This window comes from Phacochoerus africanus, chromosome 7 (genome assembly GCF_016906955.1).
Source record: "Phacochoerus africanus isolate WHEZ1 chromosome 7, ROS_Pafr_v1, whole genome shotgun sequence".
NCBI lineage: Eukaryota > Metazoa > Chordata > Mammalia > Artiodactyla > Suidae > Phacochoerus > Phacochoerus africanus.
Genome location: NC_062550.1, coordinates 11,380,281 through 11,394,194, shown reverse-complemented (window position 1 = coordinate 11,394,194; position 13,914 = coordinate 11,380,281). Strand labels below are relative to the sequence as shown.

Below are 13,914 nucleotides of genomic sequence, written 5' to 3'. Positions count from 1 at the left end.
GGCGGGCGTCCCGACTCACTTCCTGGCCAGGTAGCCCCTGCAGCAGGCCTGGAAGCCGATGATGACGTCCGTGATCTTCAGGTCCCGCTCCTCCTCCAGGTGGGCCAGCACGCCCGCCCGGAAGAAGACCTTGCTCTGGCCGATGCGGTACAGGTTGCTGTCGAGCTCCAGGGCTTTGATCTGGATGGAGGAGAGCCGGCCACTTACCGCGTGCCACCCCCGCCGCCATGGCGCCCCAGAGCAAGGCCACGGCCAGGGGCGGGCCTGGAGCCACGGGCCATCTCTCTGCTCAGCGGGGCAGCCTTCCCCGGATGCAGAGAAAGCCGGGCTGGGGGAGGCAGGGGTGGGCGGGGACACTGGGAAGGGGGCAAGCCGGGGGTGGGGGGCAGCCCGGGGCAGGGTAACGAGTCAGACGTGCAGGGAAACACAGAACCTGGCACTGCAGGGACCTCACAGGTCACCCCCTTCCTTCTCTGTCCTGCCCCCCGCTGCAGTCACACTCTACAGACGCCCAGTCAGGTCACCCTTCAAGCAAAGGGAGCCAGGCGTCATTGCTTTCTGGAAGGCCAGCTCAGGCCAGGCCCAGGATCAAACGCTCCTTAGGTGACCGCTTAACCTTTGTGAGCCCACATTTCCTCGGCTGTAGAATGGGAATGACGCTTTCTTTAATGAAACGTCAACAAACAAAGCAAATGCTGGCGCCTCCTTCCTAGGAGAGCTCTGAGGATCAGACGAGACACGCCGTCAGTGCTGAGCACAGGGCCAAGCGTGTGACTAGTGCTCAATGGACTTTAGCCTTCATTACTGTCACTGAGCTGTGTGGCGACAGTGACAAGGCTCTCTTATTACTTGCCCACTGGCAAGGAGGGTCTATCTGTCCGTCTGTCTATCTGCCCGGGAGAGAAGAGATTTAGACTGAGCTCCAAGAGGCAGAGTCTTGAGGAGGGTGAGTGGAATCTGGGGGCCCTCGGTGCCCAGAAAAGGCCCCACAAAAAGGGAAGGCAGGGGGAGGGGAAGCCCACATAGGTACCCCCCCCCCGCCCTGCACCCCACCTTCCTCCCTGCTCTAAGAACCCAGTCCTGTCTCCCCTGCAAAGTGGGATGGAGGGGACCTGCTTATGGCTGAAGGAAGGACACCCCTCACTGGCCAGCAGCTGTGTCTCCCAGAGAAAGGGTGGCCCAGCCAGGAGCTGGACGCGCGGCCCCATCCTTCCCGCCCCCTCGCGCCGGCTGACCGCATCGGAGGGCAGGAGCTGGCTCCCGCTCCCTTTTCCAGCCTCCAGCTCCCTGCCCCTCAATGCGCTGCCTGCTCAGAGCAGGTGCTGAAATTTTCCTCCCTCTTCTCTTTCCTCCCCCCACCCCCACCTCCGGCCCATCTTCTGCTGACTCTGGAAAGACCGTGAAGTAAAGAAAACAAGAGGTGCTGGCTGCTGACCTCGGTCACGTCAGACCCAGCAGGACACCTGCTTGCAAAGCGGAAAAATGACCGAGTGGGTGCAGCCCCAGCGTGGCCTTCATTCACGCAAGCAGAACCCAGTCCCCGCTGCCCATCAGGCACTGTTTCGGGGCGGGCAAAAGAGATGAAAAGCCCAGAAACAGCCTCCGGTGGCTTTGGGCAGTTTGCGGTGCCCTGGTGGGGAAGCGCCCCACCAAACACACTGCGCGTGATGATGGGAGGAGACGGGAGCAAGAATGAACCAGAATGTGCCCCGAAGGAAGGGACCGTCCCAGCACCGCCTTGAGATGCCACAGGTCTGACCCCTCCTCCCCACCCAGCTCCCTCGGGGCACCTCGACCACCGGAGACCCGAGGGGGTTGCCACCCAGGGTGCCAGACAGAGTCAGAACTGGCTTGTTAGTGGAACCTGAGAGCACAGCTGTCAACAGACCCAAAGGGCCCCTCTGGTCACATGAGCGCTGATGGAGTGGGTGCCCACCAGCCACAGGCCACCTGACAGGGTGGGGACGTTATGTCTACTCACCATGAGGACACACGCCTGCTTCCCGTCCATGAAGCCCTTGGGGATGGAATTCGGTGTCAGGATCTCGTATCTGAGGAAGAAGAGGGAGCCGGGTCAGAACGCCCCCAGCTCCAATTCCACACGGGCTGGGATGCCCACGAGAGAGGCAAGGTCCTCCCAGAGGGGGGCAGACGCAGACATCTCTCCACAAAGTCTCTGAAGGACAGGGGCCATTCCGTGAATCCCGCCTGGCTCTTCTCTTAGGCTGAATGGCACAAGGAAGGCCTGGTGTTTGCCAGAAAGTGAACGGAAACACCCACTGAACTGTTTGGCTCACTCCACAGTGAGCGTTAGGCTTACTAGCTGCGTACTAGCATCCACGTCTGTAACCCCAGCAGGCCAGTCCCAGCTCTTCCCCGAGATGCTGCAGGAACTGCTCATCAACGGGGTGGTCCAAGCCATTAAATGGGGGTGCATCATGACAGCAACTGGCACTAAACACAGTCATTAGGCAAACAGCCCGGCACCACTAATGCCCCCCTCCCCTCGCACAGCAGGCTTCCTTTTCCATAAAGCCCCTTCCATGCTCCGGTCTCCAGCTGATGCTCCTTTCTTGTCTTTTTGCCATTTCTACGGCCGCGCCCTCAGCATATGGAGGTTCCCAGGCTAGGGGTCGAATCAGAGCTGTAGCCACTGGCCTACACCACAGCCACAGCAACGCAGGATCCGAGCCGTGTCTTTGACCTGCACCACAGCTCACGGCAACACCAGATCCTTAATCCACTAGCAAGGCCAGGGATCAAACCCGCAACCTCATGGTTCCTAGTCAGATTCGTTAACCACTGAGCCACGACAGGAACTCCCTGATGCTCGTTCTTTTCAGAGCTCCTCTAACTGCGGCAAAGCGCGCCAGGCCCCTGCAGTCAGCAGGGGTGAAAGCCAATGAGAGGACTTTCATTTTGGTAGCAAAACAGGGAAATGCCTCTGCACACGGAGGGTGGCGCAGAGGACCAGGCGAGGAGCCAGGCGGCCGGATCCAGCTCGAGGTGAAGGAGGAAACGGCTCCCCGACCAAAGACCCTGGGCTGCGGGCCCCGCTCACCTTTGCCGGAACTCCTGGAAGACCACGCGGTTGGGGAAGCCCTGGCGGCAGATCCGGATGCCCTCCAGGACGCCGTTACAGCGCAGCTGGTCCAGCACCAGGTGGGGGTCCAGCTTGCCAGCCTAGGGAAGAAAATACACGCATGTGCTCCCGCTTCTGTGCCCAGGAACTAACGGAGAAAGGGCAGGTCCCTCCGGAGGCAACAGAACAAAAGCCTCCCCGGGAGCTGGGAGTCACCACCCCCCACGGTTTTAACAGCTCGGGTGCTAGAGCCAGGTCCGGGCAAGGCAGAAACACAGGCTACAAGTGCAGGCCATCTCCTAAGAGTCCCCGAGCCACCCCCAGAGGGCTCCGAGGCCGAGGGCTCCGTGTGCCACAGTGGAGACAGACGGGGCTGAGCACCCCGCGCCACGCTGCTGAGCAGCCGCACCTTCTTCTCGTGGTTGGGGATGATGCAGCGGACGAAGTTGGGGTTGGTGTTTCTCAGCGTGGCCATCAGCTTGGCCAGCTGCTCCTTGTACAGCTGCCCCACGGTTCGGAACATGCCCTTGCGCGTCTTGAAGGCACCGGGCAGCGCCGTCTCCGACATGCCGGCCACCTGGTCCAGGCCAATGATGCGGTCCACTGTGGAGACCACGAAAAGCGCGCGTGAGCACCCAGCGGGTCCGGGCGGGGGGCGGACGGCTGGGAAGGAGACAGACATTTGGACAGAAAAAGAGGAGACAACGGAACAGCAGACCTTTTCTACTTGGAGTCTACACAGCAGGCCAAGGTCATCTCCAAACGCTGAGCAAACTTGACCTTGTGAGCAGGGAGCAGAAAGCAGGAAAGGGTTTGGAAAGACTGCGGAGCCACTAGGGGGAGCAGCGCGCTGGTGAAGGCTAACTCCACGCCCCCCTCACTCATCTCAGCCACGCTGGGAGGCTCGTAACCCACAGGCACAACAGCGAAACATGCATTTTGGAGTGAGGAGCCGAGCTGGTCTGCTCGCCTGGCTCTGAGGAGGTGTTCAGACTTGACCTACAGGGACTCTGCAATCCTTGGATCCCAGTGGAAATTCAAAAATCAGCATCCTGAAGGCCCGTTGACTTTTCCCTGACAGTCCTGGGCTAGGAGTCAGAAGGCAGGAGCACAAAAGCCACCCTGCCACCGCCCACAGGGCTCTGGAGGACCCCCTCTGTCTGCACTCCCCCCACGCAGAGCTCCCCCCACGCAGGGTCTCAAGCAGCCTGGGTGCAGTCAAAGCACAGAATTCCAGAGACCCAGGGCCACCTAGGGCTTCCCCAGAGGCCCAGGCGCCTCCTTCCTCTCGGGTCTCGCTTGGTCTCCAAGCTCCCGGGTCTTTATCATCTAAACCAACCCTCCGAGGAAGTAGCCCTTGTCACCGAGGCTCCTGCCCAGAGCAATGACGTGAACCACCTCCTCCAAGGCGGAAACACAACAACGAGCAAACCCAGCCTAAGTGGCCAGAGACAGAAGGTCTGTTTTAAGCAAGAGCCGGTATTAAATTTAACGGCTTCCATTGCTGGATGCAAAAGTTCAGAATTCTGTGACAAAATCGGCTCCCTCTTCCTTTGTGGCCAGGTCGCTGTCCTTTATTTGAAGACAAGAAAAAGGACAGATGCTCGAGAGGGAAGCCGGGAGTGAGGGTAGACCTGATGAGCCCCTCAAATACAACGGGAGGCATTGGGACCTCATGCAGCCACCACCGAGCCCCTCTGACTGGCCACCAAAAGTGTCCCAAGAGTGGGTGGCTTGGGAAAGCCACTCAGGTCGCCCTGGGGGGGGGGGGGGGTCGAATACACCCCATAATGACTGAGTGTCTCATGTGAGCATGTCTTTCTCCCAGGAGGCCTGGCCTAGGAGGAGCAGGTGCCTGCAAAGTGCTGCTGGATGGATACACGGATGCCCTCCCACCTCGTATGTGCACGCGCGCGCACACACACACACACACACACACACACAGCAGCCCTCATGCTCACACACGGCAGCGATCCAAGCGATGAGACATCGCCTTCACGAGGGGCAGCTCTGAAGGGGATAGGAATTTTTTTTTCCTTTTAAGATCTAAAACACAAAATCGCCAATATCTAAACACGGCCCCAATGGGCCTGGTTTTCTAGCCGAGGCCTGTGCCAGGGAGCGGGGAGGAGCCTGCTCACAAGCCCGGGGCGGAGACCGGGGAAGGGCAGTCAGGCAGGTGCAGCCGCGGCAGAGAAAGCTCAGCAGAAGCGTGTGCCACACGGGCCTGGATGCACCACACACGGACGCCACGCCGGGCGGCCAGTCACCTGGTTCTAGGTGGAGGATAGGAAAGCGCTGATAGAAATAGGCTCGCTGGGTGCTCTGCATCTCTGCAACAGAGAGGTTAAAGCAAAACCCAGGCAGAGGCAAGGAGAAACCGGCAGAACCAACGAAAAGAACAGCTTCCGAGGAGAGGAGGGGCTGCGGGGAGGACCCGGAAGGGAACCTGGGTGGCTGGTCTAAGGCCACCGAGCGACGCCCGCACGGGGAAGCGCTGGGCTTGTCTGTGACCGTGGAGCCCTGAGAAGACTCTGCCTGAGAGCAAGTGGCTGCACAGCACGTTCAAGGATGCTCGGGGCTCAGGACAGGCTGACCCTTAGGGCTGGAGGAGTCCACGCTCCTGGGAGCTAAGTGGACACAAGCCCGCCAGCCTGCGTCCGGTGGAGACGCGCACGCCCTTGTCCTGGGCTCTGCCCGCCGCCGGGGAGGGACGAGGCCTGGCGGCGGGCCCGGGGAGGCGGGTGAGGGCCGCGGGCGTACCATCCTTCCACAGCTCCGAGACGAACTTGTCGGAGGACTGGTGCAGCAGCGTGGCGATGTTGTCGTTTAGCGGGTCCATGTTCTTCATCAGCCACTCGTCCGCTTTGTAATCCACCTGCCAGATGGGACCCCGGGTCACAGGCTGCTCGGGGGCACCGGGGCGCACAGCCTCCCGGAGGACGAGCTGACCCCACGTGTGGAGACACGAAAAACCACGAACCCCTCCATCTGGCGGTTCTATCCCCAGGAAACAAGTAAGTGACAAGAGTGGACGCCGCCAGAGTGTGTCTCTGTGGAGTCACGTGACAGGGCAAGACCACACAAATGCCCAGCACACAGTTGCACCTACGCCATAAAACGTTTGTTTTTAAATTTTTTAAGGTAATAGGAACATAAGGAAAAAAAATCCCAGAAAGATATTAATGAAATGTTATGATTATTTCCTTTGAGGAACAGGACAAGTAATTTTTGCTTTTCTTGTATTTTCAGGACATCCAGGTTTTCTCTGAGCATGTACTATCATTATCTTTTTTGAAATATGTTCTTTAGGAAAACGTTTTTGATGAAAGGGAGTTCCCATTATGGCTCACCCGGTTAGGAGCCCAACTAGTATCCATGAGAATGCAGGTTCAATCCCTGGCCTCGCTCAGTGGCTTAAGGATCTGGCATTGCTGAGAGCTGTGGCATAGATTGCAGATGCAGCTCCGATCTGGCGTGGCTGTGGCTGTGGTGTAGGCCAGCATCTGCAGCTCCAATTTGAACCCTAGCCTGGGAACTTCCATATGATGCAGGTGCGGCCCTAAAAAGCCAATGTTCTTAATGACATGCCTAATACGATGTTTTAAATATATAAAATATAAAACATCTGAGCTGGGTGTCTTGGCCATCTGTCCCCCTGGGCATAGCCAGCGTCCCTGTCATTTTAATGACAGGAGCACAGCCCCGGTGAGGAAGCACACAGCCAGTGTCACCATTCAACCCTCCTACAGGCTTGCTCAGTATCGTGCATCACAGACGGCACTGCATCAAATGCCTTCTGGCATTTCTAACAAAGGGGGAAGTGGAATTGGCAGCTCAGGTGGTACCACCTTAAGGAACTGGAGAAGCAGGTGTTTGTTTTTGGGTTTTTTTTGGTTTTTTGGGGTTTTTTTTTTTTTTTTTTTTGCTTTTTAGGGTCACACTCATGGCACGTGGAGGTTCCCAGGCTAGGGATCTAATCGGAGCTGTGGCCGCCAGCCTACACCACAGCCACAGCCACGTGGGATCCAAGCCACATCTGCAACCTACATCACAGCTCATGGCAACACCATATCCTTAACCCACTGAGCAAGGCCAGGGATTTAACCCACCACCTCATGGATCCTAGTCAGATTTGTTCTGCCATGCCACAACAGGACCTCCCAGGTTTTATTATCTCATGTAAAGAGTGGCTTACGAAGCCACAGGAGCCAGCAAAGCTAAGCAGGGGAGACTGAGCAGCTCCAGGCCAGGAGCACAGGCGGCCTAGGAGCAGCTCTGGGAAAGCGCCAGTCTCCTCGCCCTTCATCACGACCAGCACGGGAGACGGGGCCCAGCCGAGCTGGTCACACATCCCAGTGTAACCAGCTGCTAGAGACTCTGCAAGCAACTCAGCGTGCTGAGAAAAACCAGCTCAGTCTGAGCCCAGACGCTGCAGACCAGGACACACCTGTCCAGCGAGGTTTGGCCCCAGGAGGAAGCCAGCTAGAGGGTGCGTGCCAGCTGGGTGACGGCAGTTCTGCCATTTACTGGCCGGTGGCCTTGGCAATAACAAAGCCATCGTCCAAGACTGTGGCTCTCACCCTGGGGACTGTGCCCCCACACCTATCACTTCCAGAGACATTTCTGGGTGTCCCCAGTAGGGAGGGCGCTACTTACCTCTGGTGGGAGAAGCCAGAGATGCGGCTAAGCAGCCTACAAAGCAAGCACTGAGCCGCCCCCGTTGTGGGCAGTGGGGGCTGAGAGGCCCCGCCCCAGAGCACTGCCTGCCCCGCTATGACCCCAGTACAGCGATGGTCACCCCCGTTTTCCTGAGGAGGCAACCAAGCCTCAGAGAGGTGAAGTAACCGGGCCGAAGTCACACAGGGCAGAGCTCTAATTCCAACGCCAGAGCCCATGCCTGAGACGTGTGCACCTGGAAAATGCACCTAATGATAATACACAACATGCTACCAGCCTGAGCACGTACAGGGTACTGCAGCTTCAAACAAAGCCTCACTAACATGGGACAGTGCCTGGGGAGTTGTGAATGTGGACTGTGGCCACCCTGCCACCAGACCCCTTATCAGATGAGTTATGGGACTAGAATACTGTGCCCCTCCCCCACCTCAGGGCTCAGGGCTCAGAATCTCCCACGAAGGTCGGGCCGGGCCGGCACTTCCCTTGTTTGCTCCTCACCTTGCCAGCATAGTGGATGATGCAGAAATCAGCTTTGTCCTTTAGCTGCTTGGGCTTCTGGAACTTGGGGTGGGTGCCCTGCTCCTGCATCACCTTCTCCACGAAGCTCTTGTCTGTGGCTTTTGGGAACCAGCACTCCTCGTCCAGCAGGGCCAGGATGCCAGGGGGGCCTGCCTGGAGGAAGCACAGCGTCCCAGCAGGGGGCTCAACAAGGGAACCGCCCACTTCCGCTGACTCCCAGAAGGTGGGCGGTGCTTCCCCCACAGGGGAAATAAATAAGGAGCATCACTGGAAGCACTCAGTTTTCATGGCATTCCGGTTTAAAAGGAAACCTCTGGGGCTCTAGGCTATGGCCGACACACCTTCACCCAATGATCCATCCCAGGGACCTCCAGTTAGTGCGCTGGGCTACCTGGTGGGCCTGAGGGGCCATGTAGCCCCCTGACCCACGACCCAGAGGCTGCCCTCAGCAGGTGCCAGGTCCTGCAGACCCTCTTGAACCCCGCTCCACACACCCCAGGTCTGCACCACTATGGGGAGAGGGGTGACACTCAGGACCAGCCTCCTGAGGAAGAGAAAGCGCCCCAGAGCCCAGGGCCCTTCCGTGCACTGAGTTTCAGGACCAGAGAGCAGACACAGGCATTGTGGGGACTGGCTGACAAGCCTGGGGGCCATGTGGGTTCTGGTTGGTTGGAAACCACAACTGATTTAAAAAAAAAAGAAGTCCTCATTGCAAAAGGAAATCATTTGGTGTTAGGCTCATGGAGAGTTCCATCCCCAGAGGGGCAGCGAGAGGCAGGCTGAGGCCTGGCGGGTCTGGCCTTACTGGCTTCTCGATGAGGTCGATGCAGGGCTGCAGGTCGAGGCCAAAGTCGATGAAGTTCCACTCGATGCCCTCGCGCTGGTACTCCTCCTGCTCCAGGATGAACATCGTGTGGTTGAAGAGCTGCTGCAGCTTCTCGTTGGTGTAGTTGATGCAGAGCTGCTCGAAGGAGTTCAGCTGCAAGAGGGAAGCCCGGTCAGAGACGCCTGTCCTGCGGCGAGGCCCGCGAGGCCCGGGGGAGGGAGGGGACCTCCCCAGGCCCCTCCACGCTTGGGCCTCCCATTATCACACTTGTGAGCAGGGGCTGCACTTCTGGGCCCACACCTCTCCCTCTCCAGCAGTCTGGGAACACCCTTTGCATCAGAAGGACGTTTTAAAATGCATAGATTCCAAAAGAGAGAAGTTGAGGCGTAATTATCATATTGTGACATGAATACATGGTGCCCCCCCCCCTTTTTTTTTTTTTGGCCATGCCTGAGGGACATGGAAGTTCCCTAGCCAGGGATGGAACCCATGCTACAGCTGTGACAACAGGTCCTTAACCCACTGAGCCACCAAGGAACTCCCACGGTGCTTCTACATTAACAAGCACAAGCCGTGGGTTTAATAACTCGAGAACTTTTAAGTAGAGATGAACATAAATGGGCATGACAACACCTCGGCAACAACTCCTGGGATGTGAAAATGTCTGGTTTCTTCTGGAGGCAGATCACAGGCACTGCTACTGCAGCCGTGGTTCGCATACCCTGCTCAGGCCACAGCCGACAAAACTGCATTTCAGGCAGGTTCCCAGCAAAGAAAGAGGTTCGTTTCCCCCACCCAAGTTCATGGTTCCTCTGAAATTGACCATGGACCCCAAGTTGAGAACCTCTCCCCTCCCGTGATCATCAGTTTTCCCACCTGACCTCGAAGTCTTTGGGGGCAGGGACAATGTCTTGTCCCAACACCTGATAAATATTTGAGACTAAAAAGAGAGTAAATCAACAGAGAGCCGCTGCCCTGAGGCCTCCTGGAGCGCCGTCCAGAAGGTGCCCGTCTCGCCAGCGTTTCTGGCTGGGAACGGGCGTCTTGTTTCAGCTGAAAATACGCCCAACCGAGGTCTCCTGTGTCCACACGGGAAGGAGGGGCCAGCCTGGGGGGCTGTGGGGCCGCAGAAGAGGACCCCAGCCCAGGGAGAAGCGGCCCAGAGGCCGAGGGGGCGCGAGGGGCCCGAGGGAGGCGCTCACATCGAAGATCTCGAAGCCGGCGATGTCCAGGATGCCGATGAACGAGGCGCCCTGCCTCTTGGTCTTGTCCAGAGCCTTGTTGATGCGCAGGACCAGCCAGCGGAACATGCGCTCGTAGGTGGCCTTGGCCAAGGCCTCGATGGCAAAGTCAGCCTGGGGGGGGGGGGGGGACACCCAGGAGGGCGGGGATCAGATACACGGAGCCTTTAAGCCCTCATGCCCTTGCTCCACAAATGTCACCTATGGGGCCCAGCCCCAGATAAATAGCCCTCAAGATGGAACAAAGCTCCACATACAAATTTGTTCACTGCATTGTCACTGGTAAGGAACGTGTGGCAACCTCAAATGTCCAACCGTACGGGCAGAGTGAACTTAGAGGCCTTTTTAAAATAAAGGGCACGAAGTGAAGTTTCTACAGAAGAAACAACAACCTGTCTGAGAGCTGCTGCAAATCTGCTTGTGCAGGCAGATCGGGTTAACCACGAGCCAAGACTGGCCAAGGTGTGTGGCTCCTGAAGCCACCTGAGTGACAGGTGCATGGGCTCCCTTCACTACTCTGCTTTGTTTTGCAGAATATTACTTGAGAAGTTCCATAATACAGCCACAGTGCCAACTCTAAGTTCAAAAAAGAAGGAAAGGAAGAAAGAAAAGGCCCTTGCAGGAAAGAAAGAGCTGCCCCGTAAAGGCGCCGGGTAGGACCGAAGCAATGTTTTTCCTTCTCTAGACTCGTCTGTATCTTCTGAATCTTAAGTGTGTGAGTGCCGTGTTTTTATAAAGAAAAACTAAAGCCTCTGCATTCATCAGGGAAATGAACAGCAGGCCTTAACCATGCCCGGCGTCCTTTGAAAACAACGCTCTTGGCTTTGGAGGGAGGACTCTGCGTAGCATCAGCCGTCGGCCGCTGGTGCGAGGCACAGTAGACGGCAAAAGGACAGACGGATCGACGGAACTTCATAACTTTGGGAGCTGGGAGCAGCAGTTTAAAAGAGCCCAGTGCCAGGGCCATGAGAGAAACCAGAAACCACCAACGCAGGCCCTGCTGGGAGGGGCTCAGGTCCTGGGCAGTGGGCACGTGTGTGTGGCACAGACCCCTGCTGCTTCTCCCCATGGGTGGCAGGACAGCAGGTGGGGGACAGACTGCTGCTTGGCCTGGGCCCCAAGGATGGCAGGTGCCACCGCCCTGGCCCCAGGAAGGGCCGTGCTTCAGGAACACCGTGTGCTTGCATCGCTTCCCCCCGCATCCTTGCTGACCAATCAGCCTCCACATCACCTGGAGGCAAGAGGCTCAAGGCAGCCTAGAGGCCGCCCCCAGGGATGGCCCTTCCTCGGCGGGGGCCTTGGCCGTGATCCTGGACCCTGGGCTTGTGCCAGCTTCCTCGTGCTCTCAGTGGGGGTAACAGCACTCTGCTCACCGAGGTGCCGTGGGGACTGAATGGGGAGGGGACAGTGACAAGCACAGCGATGGCCCAGCACAGGCCCCAGCCTGGCCGCTGCAGTGGTCCTCACCGAGGAGGCAGCCCGACCCCCGGCCAGAGGGCTTACCTGCTCCTTCGTCTGCGCCTTCTGCACGTAATCCCGTCCCACCTTGATGCGCGGGGTGAGGATGCCTCTGGTGAAATCGGTCACGTTGATACCCAAGAGGTGGGACACTTTTTGGGCCGCTGATATTTTTCAGAGAGTATGGAGAGGAGGAATGAAAGGTTTTAATTAAACCCAAGAGAACGAGTCCCTCAGCTCCACCTGGGAAAGCTGCGGTAACTGAGTGAGCGTTTCCAAGACAACCGAACGGGTCCCTCCTCCGCGGGACACCGAACACGCGGCTCTCCCCTCAGCCAGGCCAGCATCTTAACTGGGGGCCTCGCATCGGTACCTCTGCACACCTTGGCCAGAAAAGGGGTCCTGCCCACAGGCAGCATTGCCAGGGGCAGCCCCGCCCCAGATGTGGGGGACCGAACAGGACAATCCGCGTGCCCATGACATTTTCTGAAAGCCCCTAAGAGACCGAAGGGAAGAGCAGGGGCCGAGGGGCGGTGACAACAGTGTTTCATGTCCTAGCGAGTTCATGAGCAGGGCGAGTGACAGCAGCAACAACTGGCATAACACGCCTGGCCTCAGAACACATGGAGGAAACGCTGGCCCTTGTGGGCATGGGTTTTCTAACTCATGCTGATGACGCTCACTCCGTGAGCTCACGTGTGTTTACAAAACATACAGAGTGACGGGCAGCCACAAACACACATACCAGGGGGAAAAAAGAGAGGAGTATCTGGAATTTCTCTCAGACTCCTCCCGAGCCGGTCCAAACCCAGGCACCTGCCCCCGTCTCTCAGGTGAGGGGCCCGGGCTTACCCGTGTTGTCGGGCATGGACGCCTGGTCGGTGTTACGCTCCTTCTTGAAGACGATGTTGCCCAGCTGGAGGACCCCCGAGATGACCCGCAGCAAGCCTTCGGGGCAAAATCAAAGGCAGTTCAGACCCAGGCGTGGGGTGGAGTAAGCCCTCGAGGGGGGCCCGCAGGCAGGACAAGCACCAGGGCACCAGGTCTTGGCCCGAACCACGTCTCTAGGGCCTCCCGCCAGCCTCAGTGTGGACAGCCCTTCGATACGAGCTCTGCTAACCCAGCATTTCCAAATCTGGACCAAGGGTGTGCCTCTACCCAGGGGCCCACTGTCTGCCTTTATAAATAAAGTTTTATTGGAACACAGCCGTGCCTGTCCATTTGCGTGGTGTCTATGGGGAGCAACAGTGGCTCTGACCATAGTGCTAGAGAATTTTCATAAAACAAAGCCTCAAGACTCTGCCCCCCTCCCTCTAGAGAAAAGACACAGGCAAGCCCCACACTGCTACTGACTCTGGGCTTCACCAGCGCAGAGACCCCAGCCCAGCCCCTTCCACACTTGCCCGGACAAAGCAGGAACATTCCACTTTCAGCGAACGGCAAGGACACGAGTGGTGGCCCCAGACCCTGGGCAGCCAGGAACCTGACCTTGGTTCCCTTGTGTCCCCTGGCAACACGACTGGGAACAAACCACCCTGAACCTTCAATCTGAGGGACTAGCCCCACACGCTCAAGGCCTTTCTCTCACTCTCTAAGGAAGGGCCCGCCAAGCCCTGAGGGGGCGACGTCCAGCCTCCCTGCCTCCCCCACGGCAGGGCGGGCCGTACCCATCTGCTCCTCCTCGGGGATGCCCATGATCCGCATGGCCTCCATGGTCTCCTGGAACATGTCCTTGTCCTGCTGCCCGGGGATGGTGACATGCCCGTTGGACAGGAAGCGGTATTTGTTGTACGGCTCCAGCAGGAGATCAGCTGTCGGGGGCAGAGGGCGAGGGTTCGTGAAGGCCGGGAGGTGATGGAACCAGAGGCTCCAGTCCACACGGTGACCTCAAAGGTGTGGGAGAGCAGAACGGGCCCCGAAGCCCAGAAACAGTCCAGCAAGTGCAGAGCCGCCACACACACGTCCCGGAGTGAGTGTGGAGAGGGGCTCACACGTGGCCCCGGAGAGCACAGGGGCCCACCCTGGCCCCACCCCCGACCCCACCTCCTGCCCGGGGCTGGTCGGAAACAGAGGCCAAGCCCTCGGCCGGCCCAGGAACGGAAGTCACG

The 13,914-nt window shown here is 58.3% G+C and overlaps 1 protein-coding gene across 2 annotated transcripts in view; it reads right to left on the bottom strand.

Annotated features, from left to right (window-relative positions):
• Positions 1-13,914, bottom strand: part of MYH9 (myosin heavy chain 9) — a 90,282-nt gene that overhangs the window by 19,736 nt on the left and 56,632 nt on the right. The window contains exons 9-19 of one of the 2 annotated variants that reach the window (XM_047786380.1): positions 13,474-13,617; positions 12,659-12,754; positions 11,852-11,970; positions 10,310-10,462; positions 9,087-9,260; positions 8,261-8,434; positions 5,846-5,960; positions 3,492-3,685; positions 3,062-3,183; positions 1,982-2,051; positions 20-180 (exon numbers count right to left, since the gene is read on the bottom strand). In XM_047786380.1, the coding sequence (XP_047642336.1) occupies positions 20-180; positions 1,982-2,051; positions 3,062-3,183; positions 3,492-3,685; positions 5,846-5,960; positions 8,261-8,434; positions 9,087-9,260; positions 10,310-10,462; positions 11,852-11,970; positions 12,659-12,754; positions 13,474-13,617 (1,522 nt within the window). The remainder of the gene's footprint in view (positions 1-19; positions 181-1,981; positions 2,052-3,061; positions 3,184-3,491; positions 3,686-5,845; positions 5,961-8,260; positions 8,435-9,086; positions 9,261-10,309; positions 10,463-11,851; positions 11,971-12,658; positions 12,755-13,473; positions 13,618-13,914) is intronic. The other variant, XM_047786381.1, reaches the window with a different exon arrangement.